Source organism: Pangasianodon hypophthalmus, chromosome 5 (assembly GCF_027358585.1).
Source record: "Pangasianodon hypophthalmus isolate fPanHyp1 chromosome 5, fPanHyp1.pri, whole genome shotgun sequence".
Taxonomy (NCBI): domain Eukaryota; kingdom Metazoa; phylum Chordata; class Actinopteri; order Siluriformes; family Pangasiidae; genus Pangasianodon; species Pangasianodon hypophthalmus.
Genome location: NC_069714.1, coordinates 21,493,200 through 21,514,374, shown reverse-complemented (window position 1 = coordinate 21,514,374; position 21,175 = coordinate 21,493,200). Strand labels below are relative to the sequence as shown.

At 37.6% G+C, this 21,175-nt stretch overlaps 3 protein-coding genes across 3 annotated transcripts; 2 read left to right on the top strand and 1 right to left on the bottom strand.

Moving 5' to 3' along the window:
* The first annotated feature begins 414 nt into the window (after positions 1-414).
* phgdh (phosphoglycerate dehydrogenase) lies at positions 415-9,125 on the top strand. The gene is made up of 12 exons (XM_026912937.3): positions 415-648; positions 1,178-1,329; positions 2,682-2,747; positions 2,907-2,961; positions 3,148-3,246; positions 3,361-3,493; positions 4,030-4,178; positions 4,681-4,833; positions 5,189-5,327; positions 5,574-5,701; positions 7,059-7,278; positions 7,398-9,125. Exons 1-12 carry the CDS (start codon positions 502-504, stop codon positions 7,550-7,552), a joined length of 1,596 nt encoding a protein of 531 aa, XP_026768738.3. The 5' UTR covers positions 415-501; the 3' UTR covers positions 7,553-9,125.
* A 134-nt stretch (positions 9,126-9,259) lies between these two features.
* klhl23 (kelch-like family member 23) lies at positions 9,260-14,794 on the top strand. The gene is made up of 4 exons (XM_026912935.3): positions 9,260-9,725; positions 11,032-12,257; positions 12,809-12,961; positions 13,411-14,794. Exons 2-4 carry the CDS (start codon positions 11,048-11,050, stop codon positions 13,719-13,721), a joined length of 1,674 nt encoding a protein of 557 aa, XP_026768736.3. The 5' UTR covers positions 9,260-9,725; positions 11,032-11,047; the 3' UTR covers positions 13,722-14,794.
* Positions 14,488-21,060, bottom strand: mettl5 (methyltransferase 5, N6-adenosine). The gene is made up of 8 exons (XM_034304166.2): positions 20,902-21,060; positions 19,736-19,877; positions 18,423-18,537; positions 17,566-17,747; positions 17,326-17,408; positions 17,195-17,246; positions 16,988-17,037; positions 14,488-14,801 (listed from the first exon to the last, which is right to left on the bottom strand). The coding sequence occupies exons 2-8, from the start codon at positions 19,833-19,835 to the stop codon at positions 14,760-14,762; spliced, it is 624 nt and encodes a 207-aa protein (XP_034160057.2). The 5' UTR covers positions 19,836-19,877; positions 20,902-21,060; the 3' UTR covers positions 14,488-14,759.
* Between the last annotated feature and the right edge of the window lie 115 nt (positions 21,061-21,175).

Here is a 21,175-nt window from a genome sequence, read left to right as displayed (position 1 = left end):
ATATTAATTATTATCTTTCCTTATCTGCAGTAATAAAGGAATATTGGTTTAAAAAAAAACGAGTGTGCTAAATGTTGATTAAAATAAATTCCTTTGTTTTTTTCACTGTGGTAAGGGAATGAAAACCTGTTGCACTCAGCTGTACACATATGATATGCATACATTATAATACCATATTGTTCATTAGGCTAATAAGTCATAAGCTTGATTGACAGAAATGAACCCACACCTGTGTCTCTTATTAGATATCACAGAGACTGTCTCACTATCACGTGGTACATGGTGCACCCACATTACCAGCCAGGGAACTTTCATGAAGTTTTGTCTAATTACTATTTCTGGTTTGGCTGGTGTTTTTTTTTTTGTTTTTTTTTTTTTAGTTAGGGGGCGGGGCTACTCTTTCGGATAAGCTCCTCCTCCACGCGCTCCACTGATCATGACGCAAAATCAGTTCACGCACGCACACGTGCCCTGCAGCTCCCGCAAGTTGCATCCCGCAGGATGAGAGAAATGGCTCCGGTCGCAATCAAGCGCGTTTTGATAAGCGAAAGTGTGGATCCGTGCTGCAAGAAGATTTTGCAGGAAAATGGAATTGAAGTGAGTGAAAAACCCAATATGAGCAAAGATGAGCTGAAAGCGCAGATTAAGGTAAGTGGACACTTTTTTTTAAATGGTTGTTTTATGTGCTGTTTTGTTTCTTTTCACTTTAAAGCCTAGGTTCTAGGCTAGATTTCTTTCGATGTTTATTTTTTTATTCCTCAAGCGTGTTTATCCGTCAGTCCAACTCTGAGCCACGCCATTGCCTCCTCCCCCTCCACAGTCTTCGCAGAGTCTGATGTAACCTCAGCAACACTTACACAGCCACTTCCAGCATGCAGATGAGCTCTGAGCTCTGATGAATGGAGGGCTAGGCTGTATCCCAAACACACACACACACACACACACACACACACACTGCTTTAGCCTTGTTAGTTTGTTTAACATGCATGCTTTTGTATTAAAACTCCACACAAAAGTCCCTACACTGAGACTTTTTGTTTTGTTTGTTTGTTTGTTTGTTTGTTTGTTTTGGGGAGACTCCTGTATCAACAGCTCAGAGTACTTGCATCAGCTACACCACTAACCCTTGGCCATGCTCCACATGTCATGCTGAACTTTTCCTCTTTATCACTGTTAGGATTTTGATGGTCTGGTTGTCCGGTCAGCTACCAAAGTGAGCGCTGACGTCATCGAATCCGCCGGCAGCTTGAAGCTGATTGGACGAGCTGGAACGGGCGTGGACAACGTGGACGTGGAGGCGGCCACCAAGAAAGGGATAATTGTCATGAAGTAATGAAAGCGTTAGCTGGGAACTGAGTGGAATTTTTTTGTATGGTTCATGCCCTGACTTGCACTGTACTGCAGTGTGTCTCAAAATAACCCTAATTCTGAGGCTTACTTGATTATTTATTTCATTCCCAGTCTGTCTGCTAGTCCTTCTTTCTATGAGCTGGATCATATAGGTATAAACCAAAAGGGAATCATTATTATTATTATTATTATTATTATTATTACTACTACTACTACTACTAATAGGGAAACTTTTATTATAATAATAATTACTATTATTAATAGGGAAACTTTAATATTAATAATAATAATAATAATAATAGGGAAGTTTATTATTATTACTAATAGGGAAACTTATTATTATTATTATTATTATTATTATAATTATTAGGGACACTTTATTACTAATAGGGAAACTGATTATTATTATTATTATTATTATTATTATTATTATTATTATTTTCTTTTTTATAGCAGTGAGTACACAGAGATGTGGCTTTGCATCACCTTATTCATCTGTGGTCTTTTTAAAAATTAATATGTTGCATAAACCAAAAGATTAAACACATACCATATACACCTAATATGCGTGTGTAGATCAGTGTTGTCTTTAAGAGATCAGCCCCTGATGTTGACACAGTTAGTGCATTTGTCTATGTCTTGTACACTAGCTGGATAATTTAGTTCTAAACCAGTAGGGAAGAATGTTCAGTAGGCCTGGGTTCACATCATCTACTGTTGGACAGTCTTGTTTTTTTTTTTTTCTTAACTAAGTATTGAAAAAAGTGCATTTAGGGTAATTTTGTAATGTTAGGATGTGCATTGTTCAAGAGATCATTTAAATGTTTACAGCTGTAGGCTGTTGCAAGCAGTTAGTCTCACTTACTGATCTCTCTTGGCAAGTTTTTCATTGTTTATTAACTTTGTCTTTGCCCATCCCAACAACTCGAGAATAATCAGGATGGATATGTAAAGAATAGAACGCTTCGGCGCATGCTGTTATTGCAAACTAATCAACAGCAGGGTGGTGGGATGTGTTTTATTCCTCTTATACCACAATAGTTTCCTAATGTTTCAGTTTTTTAATATTAATAATAAATTTAATAATACTTTTTTATTTGAAATATAGCCAGCACTACTGTCAGAGCTGCTGTTATAGAAAACTAATCAATACTTTCAGAACAATCAGAGTCGAGACTTGAACAGTGCTGTGGTATAAAATTGAGTATATTTCATATACTGGTTTTTGAAAAGAGAGCAATATTATACAGTCGTCCATGCATACCAGTGTGAATTTATGCATCATTCTGAGGCATCTAGATGACGGTGTGGTATGTCATTAATTTTTACAGCACTCCAAGTGGCAACACAATCAGTGCTGCTGAACTGACCTGTGCCCTTGTGATGAGTTTATCAAGGTAAGAGAAACCTGTTGCAATATACAGTAAAATAAACTGGACTAATTTTAACAGCATCTTTATAAAGAGTGTAAAATTCATAAATGTTATCCTTTTTATGCTGTAAGTATTTTGGTTTTCTATATAAGCCTAATAATCACTTTTTTTTTTTTTTGGTAGAAATGTTCCACAAGCTGCTATGTCAATGAAGGCAGGAAACTGGGATCGTAAAAAGGTGCTAGCTTGAGTAATTTGCCATGAATTGTGTAAGCTCTGTTTGAGCAATATGGCATGTGGCGTAATTACAGACACTTTCGTGTCCTCTGTGCTCATTCAGTCATCACTAATTAGCTCTGACCGTTGGGTACACTATGCCTCAGTCTTTCAGAGGAGTTTATTGAATATCTTGTTGATTTTGCAGTTCATGGGTGCAGAGTTGTACGGCAAAACCCTTGGAATAATTGGACTTGGAAGAATCGGGAAAGAGGTGGCCACTAGAATGCAGTCTTTTGGGATGAGGGTATGATGAGCTCATCCATGTCCTGTTCCTGTTAGAGATTTATCTAAGAATGTTATCTCTTGTCCAAGGTCAGTGTACTGATGTGTCACTATTTTTTTTTTTTTTTGCTGCCAGACCATTGGTTATGACCCCATTACTCCTCCAGAGGTGTCTAAGAGCTGGGGGGTGGAGCAGATGTCTCTGGAGGAGCTCTGGCCCCAGTGTGATTACATCACCGTGCATACGCCCCTCATGCCCTCCACTACAGGTGAGTGTGTCAAAAAGGGGTGGGGCATTAAGGTGGTTGGAGAGGTGCTTTGTTATTATTATAAGTAATTATAATAAGTATCTATAACAACTAAATACCAAACTTTATTCAACTTACATTGACATTCATGGCATTTAACATTATTATTATAGAAATGAGTACCCAGGCATGTGTCTTTACTTCCTCTAGTTACAGAAAATGTTCTTATTATTCAAGAATACATTATTCAGCTGTGACTTTTTAAAAATACATATGAAATGTATCCAAATAACCTCTTTGCACACCATTTTGTTTCTTTTTTAAAAATTTGGGATTCAGCATAATGCAAATGATGACCACATATACACCTAATATGTTGTATTAATTGTTGTCAGCACTCAGATAGTACAGGAATCAATGCCTTGTACATTTAATGATGAACATTTTGACTTATACTGTTGAAAAAGTCTTAGATTTTCACAACTGTTTTCTCTCTCTCTCTCTCTCTCTCTCTCTCTCTCTCTCTGTCTGTGTCTCCCGACATTGACTGATCGCAGGATTACTGAATGATGCCTCATTTGCTAAATGTAAGAGAGGTGTGAAGGTGGTGAACTGTGCCCGCGGAGGCATCATTGATGAAGCTGCTTTGCTAAGAGCTCTGGAGTCTGGGCAGTGTGGAGGAGCAGGATTGGATGTGTTTGTAGAGGTGAGACTTGTCCGATTATTTATCTAAGGATCTAAATGAAACCTGTGAAATGAACATTAGTACATTGATGTACTTACCTGCTATAGGACTGATTGATGTAACTCAGGCATAGTCTTCCAGTATTGCAGTATTGAATTTCGCAATTTGTGCAGGAGTCTCTCAAACCTGGTTTAAGCACAAAACTTTCTGTCCCCTAAATAAAATGCTACTAAACTAAGATGAGAAATTGCTTTTAGTAAACATGTACAATCAGAACATCTTCATTTGACTATTTTTTGACCTTTTGAACTAGCTCTCTAGTGCCACCATTTTAACACTAAACACTATACTGTTTTAAGAGCTCTCCTTTACATTGTACAAATACGGATTACAGATTATTTGGATATTAAAGCAAATACAGCAAACTGGAGAAGTATGCTAATGTGTAATTCCGTGAAAGTGATAGTGGTGATAGTGAGAATGAAAATCATGATGATGGTGGTTTTGTGTGATGCTGGTTTAGGAGCCTCCTAAAGACCGGGCCCTGGTGAACCACCCTAATGTGATCAGCTGCCCACATCTGGGAGCCAGCACAAAGGAGGCCCAGGCTCGCTGTGGCCAGGACATTGCACTGCAGATTGTGGACATGGTCAAAGGCAAAGCATTAGTGGGAGCGGTGAGTTTTTCCCAAAACAGTAACACTGTAATAAATTTGGAATGTGCAAATGTACTTTTTGGCACATATCTGTTATTAAGAATGTTAAGTTGCATCATTGTTCATTCTCTCTAAAGCTTACAGTGTCTGTTTAACATGCTTTGTATCTGTGAGAACAACTGCCAATGTGAATTGTTTATTATTTTTGATGTTTCCAACGATGATAGATTATGTCCGTTGATGAGATATATTACTGGTGAACTAGGGTGCACTCTAAAGAAGAATTACGTTTGAAAATCCATTTTAGTATGGCACTACGTTTAACATGTCTGGAACATCAGTGCTAACTCATTTCATGTTCTTGTTGCATGCACAGGTGAACGCACAGGTTCTGGCTAGCACCTTTACCCCTGAGTCTCAGCAATGGATCAGGCTGGGTGAGGCCTTGGGCAAATTGCTGAAGGCCTGCAACTCTACTAAACAGCCCTACGACCAAGTCCACATCACCACACAAGGTGGGCCTAGTGCACCAAAGTCCACCTAATCATGAAACACAAGGATACAGATTACAGCTGTGTGACGTACCCGAGTTGAACCTTGTTCTTTCAGCAGCTAGTTATCGCCCTCTAGTGTTATAAAGATATACTACACGCTTTTTTAATTCAAGGAAGCTCCTGGTCTCTTCCTTTAGCATAGTATATTGTCTTGAATAGCAGGATGGAAAGGTTCTGATGAGTGTGTTTTCTTTTGTTACTGTTCAGGAGAGTGTTTGAAGAAATCAGCTGAGTTTCTGAGCTCAGCAGCTGTTGTTGGATTGATGGCTGAAAGCTCTGAGAATGGCCTTAACCTGGTGAATGCTCTCACGCTAGCGGAAGAGACAGGAATTACAGTAAGGACTTCTTGCCTACATGTTCCTCCTGATTGTCTTACATATTTGTCTTCACAGCTTACATTTTGGGAAGCAAGTCCATAATCTCATCTGTGGCTCAGTTTTTAAATTGTTCTACATTAGTGAATAAAGTGCAGTACTTTATGCCTAAAGGTATGGATTGGAGAAAAACAAAATGTCAGGCAAGACAGGCATATTGACAGATTTGCTTCTTTATTTTGTCTAACAGGCAATGGAAGCTCAGAACCACTGATTAGGTCAAAAAAAAGCAGGATAAATTTGTATTTACAATTCCTAATAAATGAAGTGTCCCACTTTGAGAGATAAGAACAGTGTATATAGTGCAAAAAAAAAAAAAAACATGGTTCAGTCTATTTGGGTATGTTCAGTCAGGCAGCTTAATTCCAACTATTGCCACAGTTGAGCTGAAAATATTTTTTTCAGTCTGAACAGAAACACATGGAAATTTTTGTAAAATAATTTCCAGTACACACGTGTATGACTGGTCACATCAGGGTACAACACAAACACTACGTTTAATCACCTGAATTTCAAACCTTCGCCTGGCCACACTACTCAGATGCATGCCTGCGCCGTTACTATGACAACCAATGTGGATATGTGAGCAAATGTAACTACAGTCAGAACAGACAAATCGATTTTTATCGCTTGTAATTTGCAATGCAGACACTTGTTTAAAAAAGAAAAAAAAAAGTAAACTTTTTAAGAAATAAATCAGATTTGACCTGCTGTCTGAACATAGGCTTTGAAGTGAAGTGAAGTGAAGTGACGTGTGGCCAAGTATGGTGACCCATACTCGGAATTTGTGCTCTGCATTTAACCCATCCACACACACAGTAGTGAACACACACACACCGTGAACACACACCCGGAGCAGTGGGCAGCCTTTTTTTGCTTGCTGCGGCACCCGGGGAGCAGTTGGGTGTTCGGTGTTTTGCTCAAGGGTCTCACCTCAGTCGTGGTATTGAGGGTGGAAGAGAGCGCTGGTCATTCACTCCCCCCACCTACAATCCCTGCTGGACCTGAGATTCGATCTTTGTGATCATTTAATAGTTTGACCTAGTTTGAGGCACATGTGTGATATTAGCTATGCAGTTTGTTTGATGATAATTAAGGGTCATAAGCTTTCATACATTTTTTTAACCCTACCATAGCCTTATAGCTCTTTTTCCCAGCAAAATCAGGACATCAATCATGTTTTGCTAATCAACTGCAATGTAATTTTTACTCCAAACTGTTTCTTTTTGTTACTGATTAATGAACGTAAGACACTGAATGTGCCATCCTACAGCAGTACCTCCACAACTAGCTACATTCTTCTGGAATCTTTCAACAGATTAAAAAAGGCCACAGTGATGGGAATGACGCTAAAGCCACCTGCATGTTGGAAGCCTCTGTGAATAGCAGTGTTTATAAAGCTTCAGGCACGGTGCAGACCACAGTGCCAGTCCTTCTGGAGCTGAACGGCAGTGTGTTCAGGCAGCCAGTGCCTCTCTCTGGAAACCTGTTGTTTTTCAGGGCTGCAACTTCACCTCAGCTCCTGCCCTCTGTTACCGGTAAGTTAACTGATATCAACTTAAATTGGGTTCTAGCTGAATTATCCAAGATGGTCATGATTGTATGTTTTCTAATCTAATATCAAATGAGCAATGCAAGTCTTGTTTGACCCGTTCAGGTGTGCTGGCAGCGGCGGGGGTCGAGATCGATCACTTCAGTGCCTCCAGTGCCTCTGGTGGTGATCAGTGGTACTGCGTGGGGGTTCCCTCTGTGCTGGAAGACCTCAGCACTCTCATGCCCCTGGTGAAAGAGGCAGCACAACTTGCTGTTTAAGTTCCTGCTAACTGGATGTTGGTGGGAATTTTCTGTAACATTCCAATGTCTTACATTCTAAGTATTCAAAGAGTTTTCCAGTCCTGGGGATTCCCTGCATAATGGATCCAGCTCATTACTGCATTTTTAATCTAACCTCTGTCCTTTGCATCTGTAACATTAAGTAATTACTATAGACAAGAACAGTTCTCATTAACATTTGCTGACATTCCAAAGCTGGTTTTAGGCTTCCACTGTAAGTGATAAGGGAAATGTATTGAAATGATTGGTTGTGATAATATGCTGCTGATGCTACAGAAGGATTTTAGGTTGAAAGTATGTTGAAATGATCATTTAACCGTTTCACAAATTGGGGTGGGTGTGTTGGGAGCAAACCCTGAAATCGTGGAATCCCTAGAATTGGAGATAAGTAATCTTGATCTAACACAAACATAGCTTACTCTTAGTGCACAGGTTCCCAACCCTGGTCCTGGAGTACCCCCTGTCCTGTACATATTAGTGTTTTCCCTGCTCTAACACACCCACTTCAATTCAAGAAAGGCTGTTAATTAGCTGATTAGTTGATTGAGTTGTGTTGGGAACAAGGAAAACAAATGTACAGGACAGGGTCTACTCCAGGACCAAAGTTTGGAACCTGTGTTAGTGCAATATAGAATTACTGTGATAAGCTTAAAACTCAGTTTAAGTACCAGGCAGCGAGAGTTTGTCAGTGTAGTGGTTTGTAAGCTACATTTGAATTTTCTGAACCACATTAAATAGAACTGCTACTAACAAGACTAAGCAGTGATATTTTTCTAGCAAAGCGGTTAGTAAAAGGATGAATGGATGGATGGATGGATGTATGATACTTAATTGATTCCTCAGACTCAGTCCTGGAGGACTGGAGTCTTGCACAATTTGATTTCCCTGATTAAAGACAAATTATTCACGTCATCAGTTAATTAACAGTCTTGGTAGGTGTGTTGGAGTAGAAAAATCACTGCCCTGCTTGAATCTAGTCTCTCCAGAACAGGATTTGGGGAAACCTAAGCTACAATTTCACATGACATTAAGCGGGGTGTGTAAAGGCCTCAGCTTGGGTTACAGTCTGTGTGGAATTTTGCATTTCCGTTTGCCTTCATATGGGTTTTTTCTGGGTTCTCTGGTTTCCTCCTACCTCCCAAAATCATGCCAGTAGGTGAATTGGCTACTCTAAATTGCCCCTAGGTCTGAGTGTGTGTGTGTGTGTGTGTGTGTGCGCGCGCAGGGTGCCAGGGTGTATTCCCACCTCACACCTAGGATAGGCTCCAGATCCACCACGATCCTGGCCAAGGTAAAGCACTTGAAGGAAAAGAATGAATGAATGAATGAATGAATGAATGAATGAATGATTCAACTCAACAGTTTATTAATAGACTTGATGTGATGGTGTAGAAAATCTCCACACTGCTCGAGTCCATTTCACCTGACATTAAGCTGGTTTTGTAATAGGTTTAACTAATGTAGAAATGTTAAACACTACCTAGTTGAACAAGCAGCTCATTTGTACTTAAAAAATGTGGATTGTGAATGATTAAAAGCAATATGACAAGTAGCTGTGTGTTCATGGTGGTTATTAAAAAAAAAAAAAAGTATAATATTTTTGCAGTGTGTGCTCTGTCTCCATGGAAACTGCTGGGTTATTTTTGTCCTTTACAGTGCGCTGTGTGCATGAGGGACACACGATGGGATAATCCCATCATGATTCATAATGCCAGTGCACAGGGATTAGTCACAGCAAACTTGTGTGCAGAATAATGCACTACTTTTGATTTCATCGTCTTTCTCAGCACTTAAAAAAAGGCTACATTTATGCATTGAGATTAGATTCGATCCTGCTATGTATGGAAGCAGAGGAATGGTGTAGGCTATAGGTTTCTTTTTAATGGCGTTATTTAGACTGTGTTCAATTTAGGAGCTGACGTTCATCTACAAGATAGTGTAGAGCCGTGTAACAGCCAGCTGGCCTCTCCAACTATACACAGATACCAAAATAGGAGTCTAAATGGAGGGGCCATCTGTCTTCTCCGTCAGAGAGAGAGAGCGCAAGAGAGAGAGAGATGCCTGAGGAGCTCAGTCCATGCATCACATCATGCTCTTTAAATCTCTTTTAATCTAAGAAGACGATCCGTGTCAATCTATTACTCCACTTCAGGTAAGTTACAATTTGTGCACCTATAAGGATTTTTTCTTTGTGCAGGTGTTTCTTGTCCAAAAAAAATATGTAGGTCAAGGTATCGTGTTCTGTGTTGTGGCAGCTGAGCATAGCAGTAGTCTACACTTCTGTAGTCTAAAGTGATTATGGTGTTACAGGAGAAATAAGCCATTTTATTTTGTTCGTGACTCAGATGTTTTATACACCACTGAAGGCTAACCCTTACATGTAAAGGTGCATTTCACCATGTTATGCCCTGAAATTGCAATAAGACGGAAACACACCATGTGTACAGTATGTGATCATGTGAAAAAGAATTATTCATGTGAAAAAATCTGAACCTGAAAAATGAAACCTCCTGCCTTACTTGTGAAAAATCGTGTGAAAAAATAAAAGCCCTACATGTGAAAAATGTGCATGTGAAACATGTAAAATATAAATTAATAATAAATAAAACCAGGTGCCCTACATGTAAAAACTGACATGAAAATAAATAAATTATTAATAAATAAATCTTGTGGGAAATTGTGTAAAAAATATAAATTAAAATTGAATTTATTAATGCAATTAATATATTAATGACAATTTATTAAAGTCATTAATATATTCATGTAATTACATTGCATTACACTACAGTTAATTGCATTAATATATTAATTACATTAGTAAATTGAATTTTAATTTATTAATGTAATTAATATATTAACGTAATTAACTAATCATATGTAAAAATCACATGTAAAAATAAATGAATCATGTATGGAAAAATCATGTGAAAAATGAATCGTGTAAAAATCACGTGAAAATAAAAACATGCATAAATATGTGAAGCAACTATGTGTGATGTCTAAAAATCACATGAATCGTGATTATTCACAAGTGAAGTTTATGTGTCTATTACGTAAGAGATCTCTGACACCCACTTGGCATTAGAAATGTAGCCTCATGAATCATTACCCTATTAACACCATTTAGAGAAAACTGTAAAACAGCAGCTCTTCCACCGTAGTTTATGAGAACACAAATTAAAAGTGTAATATATCTACAAAGCTTAAAATCAAAATCTTTGACTCTTCCTCCACAGACTGAATAAAATGGTTGCCTCTTCTTTAATGTACCGTGACATGATTTGCTTTTTATACTGTATGTATGTCTAAATATTTTGGGTATTTTGGGTATATTTATTTACCCAGTGGTTCCTCTTGTCCTGTTCTCTCATACACTGGTGGATGATACAATACTCTGTAAAATGTCACTACAAATATTCTGATATGTAATATACCAAAAACACTCTTTTCTTTCCCAGTTACTTCTTCTAAATCATGTCATCAAAGGATGGAGAAAGTTACATATATGAATTTTGCGATGAAGATCATCCGTCAGAAACCCTGGGAGCTCTTTGGGAGTTCTACGCTTGTGGCCTGTTCGCTGACATCACGCTCCAGTGTAGTACAGGACAGATGTTTCACTGTCACAAGGCCTTGCTGTCGGCCCGCAGCGCCTACTTTAAAGTCATGTTCACTTCAGACATGAGGGAACGCTCAAATGTCCTCATTAATCTGCCTGGCATAGATGGAGAGATTCTGAGCGCTCTGGTCAACTATGTTTATACGTCCAAAGTGAACATCACACAAGCTAATGTGCAAAGCCTCCTGGAAGCAGCTGACCTCCTTCAGTTCGGCTCAGTAAAGGTGGCCTGTGAGGAGTTCATGATGCGGTTTTTGGATGTTGATAACTGCCTTGGGATGCATGCTTTTGCTGAGCTTCATGTCTGCCCTGTGCTGAAGCGCGAGGCACTGAGGATTATACTTAGCAGATTTGAAGAACTGATATGTCAAGAGGAGTTTTGGGGACTTGACTTCAAAAAGCTTGTCACAATTCTGTCTGCTGAGAACGTCAATGTGTGGAAGGAGGAGACGCTTTTAGAAGCAGTTGTGAAGTGGGTGACCTTTGACATAGATTCTCGGAAAGAAAACATTCTGGATCTACTGCACTGCATTCAGCTCGAGGTGGATGATGTGTATCTCAGAACAGCTTTAGACTTGCACAAACAATGTAGTGAACACAAGATACGATCTATCATCAGTCAGTCTGTGAAATCTAGTGGAATTTATGCAACTAGTAAGAATCTCACATCAAAAATGTATATCATAGGTGGATATTATTGGCACCCCTTGTCGGAAATTCACATATGGGACCCCATTTGCAACGCGTGGATCCAAGGGAAGGACATGCCTGACTACACAAGAGAGAGTTATAGTGTTTCACTTCTGGGTTCTAACATCTACGTGACAGGAGGATACAGGACAGAGACAGTGGACGCACTGGATACAGTTTGGATTTACAACGTCGACTCAGATGAGTGGACAGAGGGATGCTCTATGATCACTGCTAGATATTACCACTGCTCTGTGCCCTTACATGGATGTATATACGTCATAGGCGGGTACACAGGGGGTGCGCCAACTCAGGAGACTGAATTCTATGATCCATTAAAAAAGAAATGGTTTCCTGTGGCAGATATGATACAAGGTTAGAAAAATGCTAAAAAGAATAAGACATTTTAGGAGTTTCTGTGTGGGATTCCTCTGGGTTTTTGGTTTCCTTCCACCTCCCAAAAACAGCCAGTAGGTCAATTTGCTAGGTTAAAGTGCCCGAGGTGTCAACGAGTGTGTGAATTTGTGTGTATGTTCCATTCAGGGTATATTCCTGCCTCATGTCCAATGTATGTCATTTTATGTCATCAAACATGACCTTATAATAAACCATAAAAGTTAGAAGAGAAGCTACATTGAGGTTACATAGTTTACTAACAGGATTGTAATTCCTGAACATTAGTGGTAGGAATCCTAAAGCATGTCATTACTTATCATTTGCACATGCTCTTTGCACATGCCTCTCCCTCAGATACTCACAAAGACAGCCTATAATCAGAAGCTGCAATAAAATGATTCAGACTTGTGAAAAGTACAGACGTGCAGACTGTTGTGTAATTAGACTGCAAACACGTCTGTAATAAATGATTACTTGTGCCAGCATTTAAAACATTTATGGATCAGCTTTTTTTTGTTTACCATTTGAAGGTGTTGGAAACGCTACTGCATGCGTGTTGCAAGACAGAATCTACGTGACCGGAGGTCATTATGGATACAGAGGGAGCTGCACGTTTGAGAAAATACAAACTTACAGAGCCGACATCAATGAGTGGAGCATTACAACAATAAGTCCCCATCCAGGTAGGGCTCAACTCCTTGACTTTTATACTATCTATCTATCTATCTATACCTACACACACATTATATATATATATATATATATATATATATATATATATATATATATATATATATATATAAATTAGAGCCATATTGCTTTTGATTTTGAATTACTTTAATTAATAAACAATTTTATTCTATAATTTTATTAGAAAGTTCTACACTCTGATCATATTGCACAAACCACAGATGCTACATTTTATTACCTGACAGTATTTTTTTAAGCTCTCTCCAACACACAATAAGATTTCCTGTTCATTATGTATGTGTTTGACATAGGGAAATAACATAATGACACTGTAAAATAAACTGCTCCATATGCCAGATAGAACAAAGAAAAAAGTGACTTCCATAAGTTTTGTTTTATTATCATTCAACTTACTACTTCTTCATTGTATTTCCTATTTCAGAGTATGGACTTTGCTCAGTGTCACTCAACAACAAGCTCTACTTGGTGGGTGGTCAGAGCACCATCACAGACTGCTACGACCCGGAGAGGGATGAATGGACACAGATAGCCATGATGAAGGAGAGAAGGATGGAGTGTGGAGCCACAGTAATAAATGGGTGCATCTATGTGACTGGTGGCTATTCCTACTCCAAGGGCACGTACTTGGAGACTATAGAGCGATACGACCCTGAACTGGACTGCTGGGAGATAGTAGGGAACCTACCTAGTGCGACTCGCTCACACGGCTGTGTTGGTGTGTTCTGTCTATAGAGATTCTATTCATGTCCTTATACCTGTGTGTATTATATTTGTATTTATATACAGAATCTTATTTCCAACATGCATGATTGGGAGTCATTTGTTTCTAGAGTTTTTACTGATAGTGTTATTACAGTGCTGTGTACTTCACATATTGGATCTTGTATCTAAAACTTGTTGAAGGACAGCACACAATACACAGGATTGACAATTTTTTAAAAAGAAATGTAAGAGATTTATTTATTTTTAACGCGAGTGTTGTCATGTTTACATTCCTACATACACTGACCTGCTTACCAGGACAATATTAGACACAGCCTCAGGAATTTCTCACATATTTTTATAATCATAACCTGTCTGTTAGTTCTATTTTTATCGAATTTATAAAAACAAAATGAGAAAATATGGGCTAAGAGAGAGAGCTGAAAAACTGCTTCAGTTATCTTATAATTCCTCACTTACTTGTATGTTCTCACAATATATCCAAAATGAGAATAAGAGAAAAAATATGTTTAAACCTAAGTGTGCTTAATATATGTTATTCACACTGGATCTCAAAAATAATTTGGTATTCACTGACCTAATACTTTAACTTGTACTGTGAAAAAGCCAAGGTGTGAGCATTGTAAAAACGCTTACAGGGTGAAGTATACAAATATGACAAAATTAAAAAAAGTTTTGATTTATCCTTTGGAAATCCTAAACTTTACTGTGAAACTTGAGATCAAGTGCCCTTCATGTACTGTGAATGTAAAGTCTAGACTTATTCTTTACAGATGATTTTACACACATTTATTTTACTATGCTCATATCAAATTCATACGTAGTGCATTTATATGTGTTAGTATGTAATTTTATATAAAATTGCCATTGTTCTTATCATTATTGTACATTCAAAAAAAAAAAATAAAAATCCTTTTTAAGTACCAGAGCTGCAAAGTCAAATCCATCACTGCCATCTAGAGGGAAATCAGAGGAACTTCAAAGAATGGTTCTTATATTAAGATAAAGTTGTATAAAAAAAAAAAAATGAAGATTTCAGATCAAGTTTCACGTAGGGGTAAATCGAATGAAGTCCACCTGGATATCAACCTAAAAAATTCAAAACAAAATGTCTTTTGTTAAATATGAAAATGCACTCAAGTTATTATTAGTAATTTCAAATAACTGCAGACCTTTATGTATGTATACATACATACACACTGTGTTATATATATATATATATATATATATATATATATATATATATATATATATATATATATATACACACACATTATATATATATATATATATATATATATATATATATATATATATATATATATATATACACACACACATACATACATATATATATATATATATATATATATATATATATATATATATATATATATATATATACACACACACATACATATACACACACATACATATATATATATATATATACACATACACACACACACACACACACACACACACACACACACAATATGGACAAAGGTATTGGGACATCTGACCATTATACTCATATGTGCTTGTTGAACATCCCATTCCAGATTTATCCCCCCAACTGCTGTTATAATAACCTCCACTCTTCTGGGAAGGCTTTCCACTAGATTTTGGAGCGTGGCCGTGGGGATTTGTGATCATTCAGCCACATGAGCATTAGTGAGGTCAGGCACCGATGTCCAGCAAGGAGGTCTGGTGTGCAGTCTGCATTCCTACTCATCCCAGTAGTGGTCAGTGGGGTTAAGGTCAGGGTTCTGTGCAGGACACTGGATTTCTTCCACTCCAGCCTTTGTAAACCGTGTCTTCATGGACCTCACTTTGTGCACAGGGGGACTGTCATGCTGAAACGGATTTGGACTAGACCCCTAGTCTTTGTTTCCAGTGACAGTAAACTGTAATGCTAGAGCATACCAAGACATCCCATACAATTGTGTGCTTCAAACTTTGTGGCAACAGTTTGGGGAAGAACCACATATGGGTGCGATGGCCAGGTGTCCACAAACTTTTGACCATATAGTGCATGTATACTCACTCACTCACTCACTCACTCAGCACTTTATTAGGAACACCTTTAGACCTACACATTCATGCAATTATCTAATCATCCAATCATGTGGCAGCAGTGCAATGCAGATATGGGCCAGCAGCTTGGCGCAATGTTCACAACAACCATCAGAAAGGGAAAAAAAATTGATCTCAGCGATTTTGACCGTCATGTGATTGTTGGTGCCAGACGGGCAGGTTTGAGTATTTCAATAACTGCAGATCTCCTGGGATTTTCATGCACAACAGTCTCTAGAGTTTACTCGGAATGGTGCAATAAAGAATAAACATCCAGTGAACAGCAGTTCTGTGGACAGAAACGCCTTGTTGATGAGAATGGCCAGACTGGTTTGAACTGACAGAAAGGCTACAGTAACTCAGATAACCACTCTGTACAAATGTGGTGAGCAGAAAAGCATCTCAGAATGCACGACACTTTGAGGCAGTTGGGCAACAACAGCAGAAGACCACATCGGCTTCCACTTCTGTCAGGTAAGAACAGAAAGCTGAGGTTGCAGTGGAGACAGGCTCACCAAAACTGGAAAGTTGAAGACTGGAAAAATGCAGACTGGTTTGATGAATCTCGATTTCTGCTGAGGCACACAGATGGTAGGGTCAGAATTTGGCACCAACAGCATAAATCCATGGACCCAACCTACCTTGTGTCAGCAGTCCAGGCTGGTGGAGGTGGTGTAATGGTGTGGGGAGTGTTTCTTGGCACACTTTGGGCCCCTTAATACCAATCATCGTTTGAATGCCACAGCCTGTTTGAGTATTGTTTCTGACCATATGCATCCCTTCATGGCCATAACTTACCCATCTTCTAATGGCTACTTCCAGCAGGATAATGCACCATCTCACCAAGCAAAAGTCATCTCTAACTGGTTTCACAAACATGACAATGAATTCAGTGTTCTTCAGTGGCCTTCCCAGTCACCGGCTCTGAATCCAGTAGAACACTTTTTTTGGGATGTGGTAGAACGGGAGATTCACAGCATGAAAGTGCACCTGAAAAATCTGCAGGAATTGCATGATGTAATCATGTCAACATGGACCAGAATCTCAAAGGAATGTTTCCAACATCTTCTGGAATCCATGCCACAAAGAATTGAGGCTGTTACGAGAGCAAAAGGAGATCCTACACAGTATTAGTATAGTGTTCCTAATAAAGTGCATATTGAGTGTATATATAAGAGTAAATATTTAATAATTCTTACTGATTTCTTTTTGTGAAACTTATACGATGCTGGTAGATCATACCGAAGTTCTGTGAATGAGAATACACACAGTTATCCCAAATATTCAAACTAACAGCTTAAATATTGTTACTGCGCTCAAAAATTATCCACATTATCACTTTATCACTGTATAAACTGTTACTGTGAAGCCATTTCTGTTTAAAGAGTAATTCTATAAGACATCACCTGCGATTACTTCCATTTTCACTTTCCAGTCACTCGCTTTCTTCTGTATGTGCTGCAAACAAAGTCAAAGCTCCATTGTAAATCTGTCTATTTCAGGATGTAATATCTTCAACCAGAAGAAATACACTTACATCTCGTGTAGAAGTTTTATGAAGAGAATAAACTGCTCCACTTGACATAGAAATGGCTGTCTTCAGGAACTGCATATCTATACCTTAAAAAAAAAAAAAAAAAAAAGTAGTGTTAGCGGTGGTTATCAAAACAACCAGCTTATGTTGTAGTCATTCGTGACCAAAAAATTATTATATTATTATGTTAATGACTGAAGACATTTAATGATAATGAGACCTCAACTTCCACTATTGTCTTACCCTGATTGTGTTTTGTGCCAAACGGAGGATTCATGATCACTGTGTCAAATTTCTTTGTGTATAACGATCCAATAGAGCAGATGTCACACTGGACCATGTCAATGTTAGGCAGTTCAAATTCCTCCACATTTTGTTTGAAGATGTCTAGCGCATCACTGTCAATGTCAAATCCTACACACAGTCTGGTGGAAAAAAAAATCCAAAACAAATAGTGTAATATACAGTACTGTGCAAAAGTCTTAGGCACATGCAAAAAAATGCTGTAGAGCAAAGATGCCTTTAAAAATAATGAAATTAAATGTTTCTACATAAAAAAACTATAAAGAGCAGTAAACAGTAATAAATGAAACAAAGTCAATATTTGGTGTGATGATCCTTCGGTTAAAAAAAAAAAAAGTAGCCTCTGGTACAATGTGTGCAGTTTTATAAGGAAATGAGCTGTAAGTTTTACTGAGCATCTTCTGGAGACTTTGACTGTCTCACTCGCTTCTTATTTTTGCAGTAAAACCCAGCAGCCTTCACTATGTCTTTTTTGTCTGAAAAGTGTCTCTTATGTAATATGCTGCTTTCTTTACAAACATTTTTCTGTAACATTTAATTTTGTGCTGGAAAACTACTGTTTGGAATCTAAAATGTTTTTGTAGTGAATCAATAATGTAGAAGTCATACAATAAAATCTATAACAAAATTTGTACTTACAAAACAAAACAAAAAATAGGGTGCCTAAGACTTTTGCACAGTACTGTATATATTATGAAAATAATATAAAATTAATATTTTTTTTAAATAATACTATAGTATATTAAAGTAATAATAGACTTTATTGAGTCTTATAATGAATGATTCAAAGTTCTCACCCAGCATCCAAGACAGCAGCTCCTATACTGAGCACTCCACATCCACAACCCAGATCAGCAACCAGTTTATTCTCAATGTCATCGAATGTGTTGTGGATGGTGTAGAGCATGCAACCTGTAAGAGAAAATATACAGTACTGTGCAAAAGTCTTAGGCAAGTGTAAAGAAATGCTGTAAAGCAAAAATGCCTTCAGAAATAACACAATTAAGTGCTACACACAAAAAAAATTACACTATGAAGTGCAGTAAACAGTAAGAAATGAAACAAAGTGGATATCTGGTATGAGAAACCTTTGTTTTTTGTTTTTTTTTAAAAAAAGGCACCAGGAGTCTCAGGTCCACTTTGTGCAGTTTTATAAGGAGATTGGCTGGTAAGGTTTTACTGAGCATCTTGGAGAATCTGCCACAGCTCTTCTGGAGACTCACGTTCACACTTGCTTCTGTTTTTGCAGGTAGAACCTGACAGCCTTCTTTAGGTTTTTTTTTTTCCTTCGGAAAAGTGGTTTATTATGTAATATGCTGCTTTCTTCAATGACATACAAACTTTTTTTTGTAACATTTAATTTTTTGTTTGAAAAGTAATATTGCTAAATCTAAAAGGTTTTTTTTTTTTTTTTAAACTGATTTGTATTAAATTTGTATTAAAAAAAAATTAGGGTTCTTAAGACTTTTTGCACAATACTGTACATATGTTTAAATTTGTGTGTTGTGGTCTGGGAAAACCTGTTAGATGTCGCTGTGGCTGAATTGTGGCAAAAAAGACAAAAAACAAGGCTACAGGACACCTTTTAAAGCCATAAATATGATTCATGAAAACAACACAGAAATACCATGTTCTTTTAAAGCTTCCTGAAGAGATTGGATAAGAAGCCAGTTTAACGAAATTTGTGGTTAAACAGCCATTCTGACTAAAGATGTCTTCCTAGCCAAGTGTGATTTCCTGAAACAGTGAATGTCAGGCTTGGATCAAGTTACTGGATCACTGCATGCTCTAGTAAATTGGACATAAGATTAATCAGTTCAGTTTGTAATGATACCAGCTGTCAAAATGTCTATGATTCTCCTGAATGAAATCTTTTTACTTTTAGGGGCAACCCATGCAAAAGAGAATCATATTTCAGCTCAGCTTGTCATTTTCAGAACTATATACTGAGAACGTCAGAATTTCACCATGTGCTGGGTTTTCCCATTTGTTTTCACATTTATTACACTTTTTAAACCGTTTAAGATTAAATAACATGAGGCAATATTTTTAGAAATGTGATCCTCAAATGAATTATTAATAATCACAACAACTCCACGAGTACTGTTACCTGCTATATGTGGGCTGGTGGGATACTGTTCAAGGAGGATCTTTGGTTCCTCGAACCCATCCACTTGCTGAAGGCAACTCTCCAGTTCTTTCAGTTTCATGGTTATAGTAAAGGTGTGATGAGAATTCTGTCAGTAAGCTGCCTGTAGGACGATTCACAGGGAAGGAAATGAGATCATGATAATCAGCATCAGAGTCTTGACTGGAAGGGTATCGGGTCAGAGCATCATTAAAGCAAGTTACCAGTGCTAATCTGATGTTAAATTGGTGGAGATTACTATCACTTATCAAACACTATACACATGGTTATAGTTAATATCTGGTTATTATAGTTATAAGCCTAATGGACTGCTCACTTGAATTAAATGGATTTAAGCTAAAGATCAATAGCTTTGATATTTCGGGGAAAACTAGAATAAAACGAGGATGATACAAAAACAGTGTAGCAGCTTTGGGTTCTGTGGCTGGAAAATTAATTAGTAAAAGATTCTAATAGCTTTAATAGCTTAATTGAATTTTCCAGATATACCTCATGTGCCTATTATTTCTGCCTATTATCTGTAGGACAGTTTGCCTATTATTTTTGCCTCTTATCTGTAGGACAGTTTGTCTATTATTTTTGCCTGTTATTTGTAGGACAGTTTGCCTATTATTTTTGCCTGTTATTTGTAGGATAGTTGGATTATGCTCAAGAAATAAATCTGTACTGCCACCATAAGGGAGGTGCTAGATTTTTTTTATACACAGGCAGCAATGTTGTGTTTTGAGAAACCCTTCTATATTACAGAATAAGTGCAACATTCATTCAGATTTGAGGACCAGTCATTTCAATCAGGCAATTCTCTGTCACAACTAGAGTTTACAACAAACCAGGGTGCACTTGCACATAAAACAGTGTCTTAACACTGACCCGTGAAAGACAATGACTGAATGATGCTCATTTAATAACACAGCTACATTAACAAACTAACCCTCCAGTCTCACCTGTGCACTTTAAACAGCTTCCTCTATGTATTTAATGAATATTACTAAAGCATGCACGCGCTCACCAAAAAGCTTCGAACATTTCTCTATCAAAATAAACTACAAGCACTAATAATTTTTATTTGCTTGCCAGATAGCTGTATTTGGTTTGAAAATTATAAAAGTGTTTATAAAAACACTTACATTTACGCAGTGAAGTGTTCAGGTATACGAGCATGTACCATCATGGCTGCATAGGAAACATCATACTACTCTACTAAATAGTGTGTACTAAATATAGTAAAAAGCGCTATACATCCTCAGTGGAGTTGCACTAGTCTGCCGTACTACATAGTACGATAGAATGAAAGGACTCTTATCGCTACAGTTCACTTCCGGCTTAGAGGTGCCGTGAGAAACGTCAAAACAAAAGTCCTCCGTTAGTAAATTAGAACACCAGAGTCCTGAGGCATTAGTA

Bases quoted from the DNA above. Each gene is read 5' to 3' on its own strand.
- phgdh (XM_026912937.3), top strand. From the start codon at position 502: ATGAGAGAAATGGCTCCGGTCGCAATCAAGCGCGTTTTGATAAGCGAA. The intron at 1,330-2,681 runs GTAATGAAAGCG...TAATTTTTACAG, and splicing joins AAAGGGATAATTGTCATGAA to CACTCCAAGTGGCAACACAA. The intron at 5,702-7,058 runs GTAAGGACTTCT...ATCTTTCAACAG, and splicing joins CGGAAGAGACAGGAATTACA to ATTAAAAAAGGCCACAGTGA.
- klhl23 (XM_026912935.3), top strand. From the start codon at position 11,048: ATGTCATCAAAGGATGGAGAAAGTTACATATATGAATTTTGCGATGAA. The intron at 12,258-12,808 runs GTTAGAAAAATG...TACCATTTGAAG, and splicing joins TGTGGCAGATATGATACAAG to GTGTTGGAAACGCTACTGCA. The intron at 12,962-13,410 runs GTAGGGCTCAAC...TTCCTATTTCAG, and splicing joins AACAATAAGTCCCCATCCAG to AGTATGGACTTTGCTCAGTG.
- mettl5 (XM_034304166.2), bottom strand. From the start codon at position 19,835: ATGAAACTGAAAGAACTGGAGAGTTGCCTTCAGCAAGTGGATGGGTTC. The intron at 17,748-18,422 runs GTGAGAACTTTG...TTTTTCCACCAG, and splicing joins GCTGCTGTCTTGGATGCTGG to ACTGTGTGTAGGATTTGACA. The intron at 17,247-17,325 runs GTAAGTGTATTT...CTTTGTTTGCAG, and splicing joins ATAAAACTTCTACACGAGAT to CACATACAGAAGAAAGCGAG.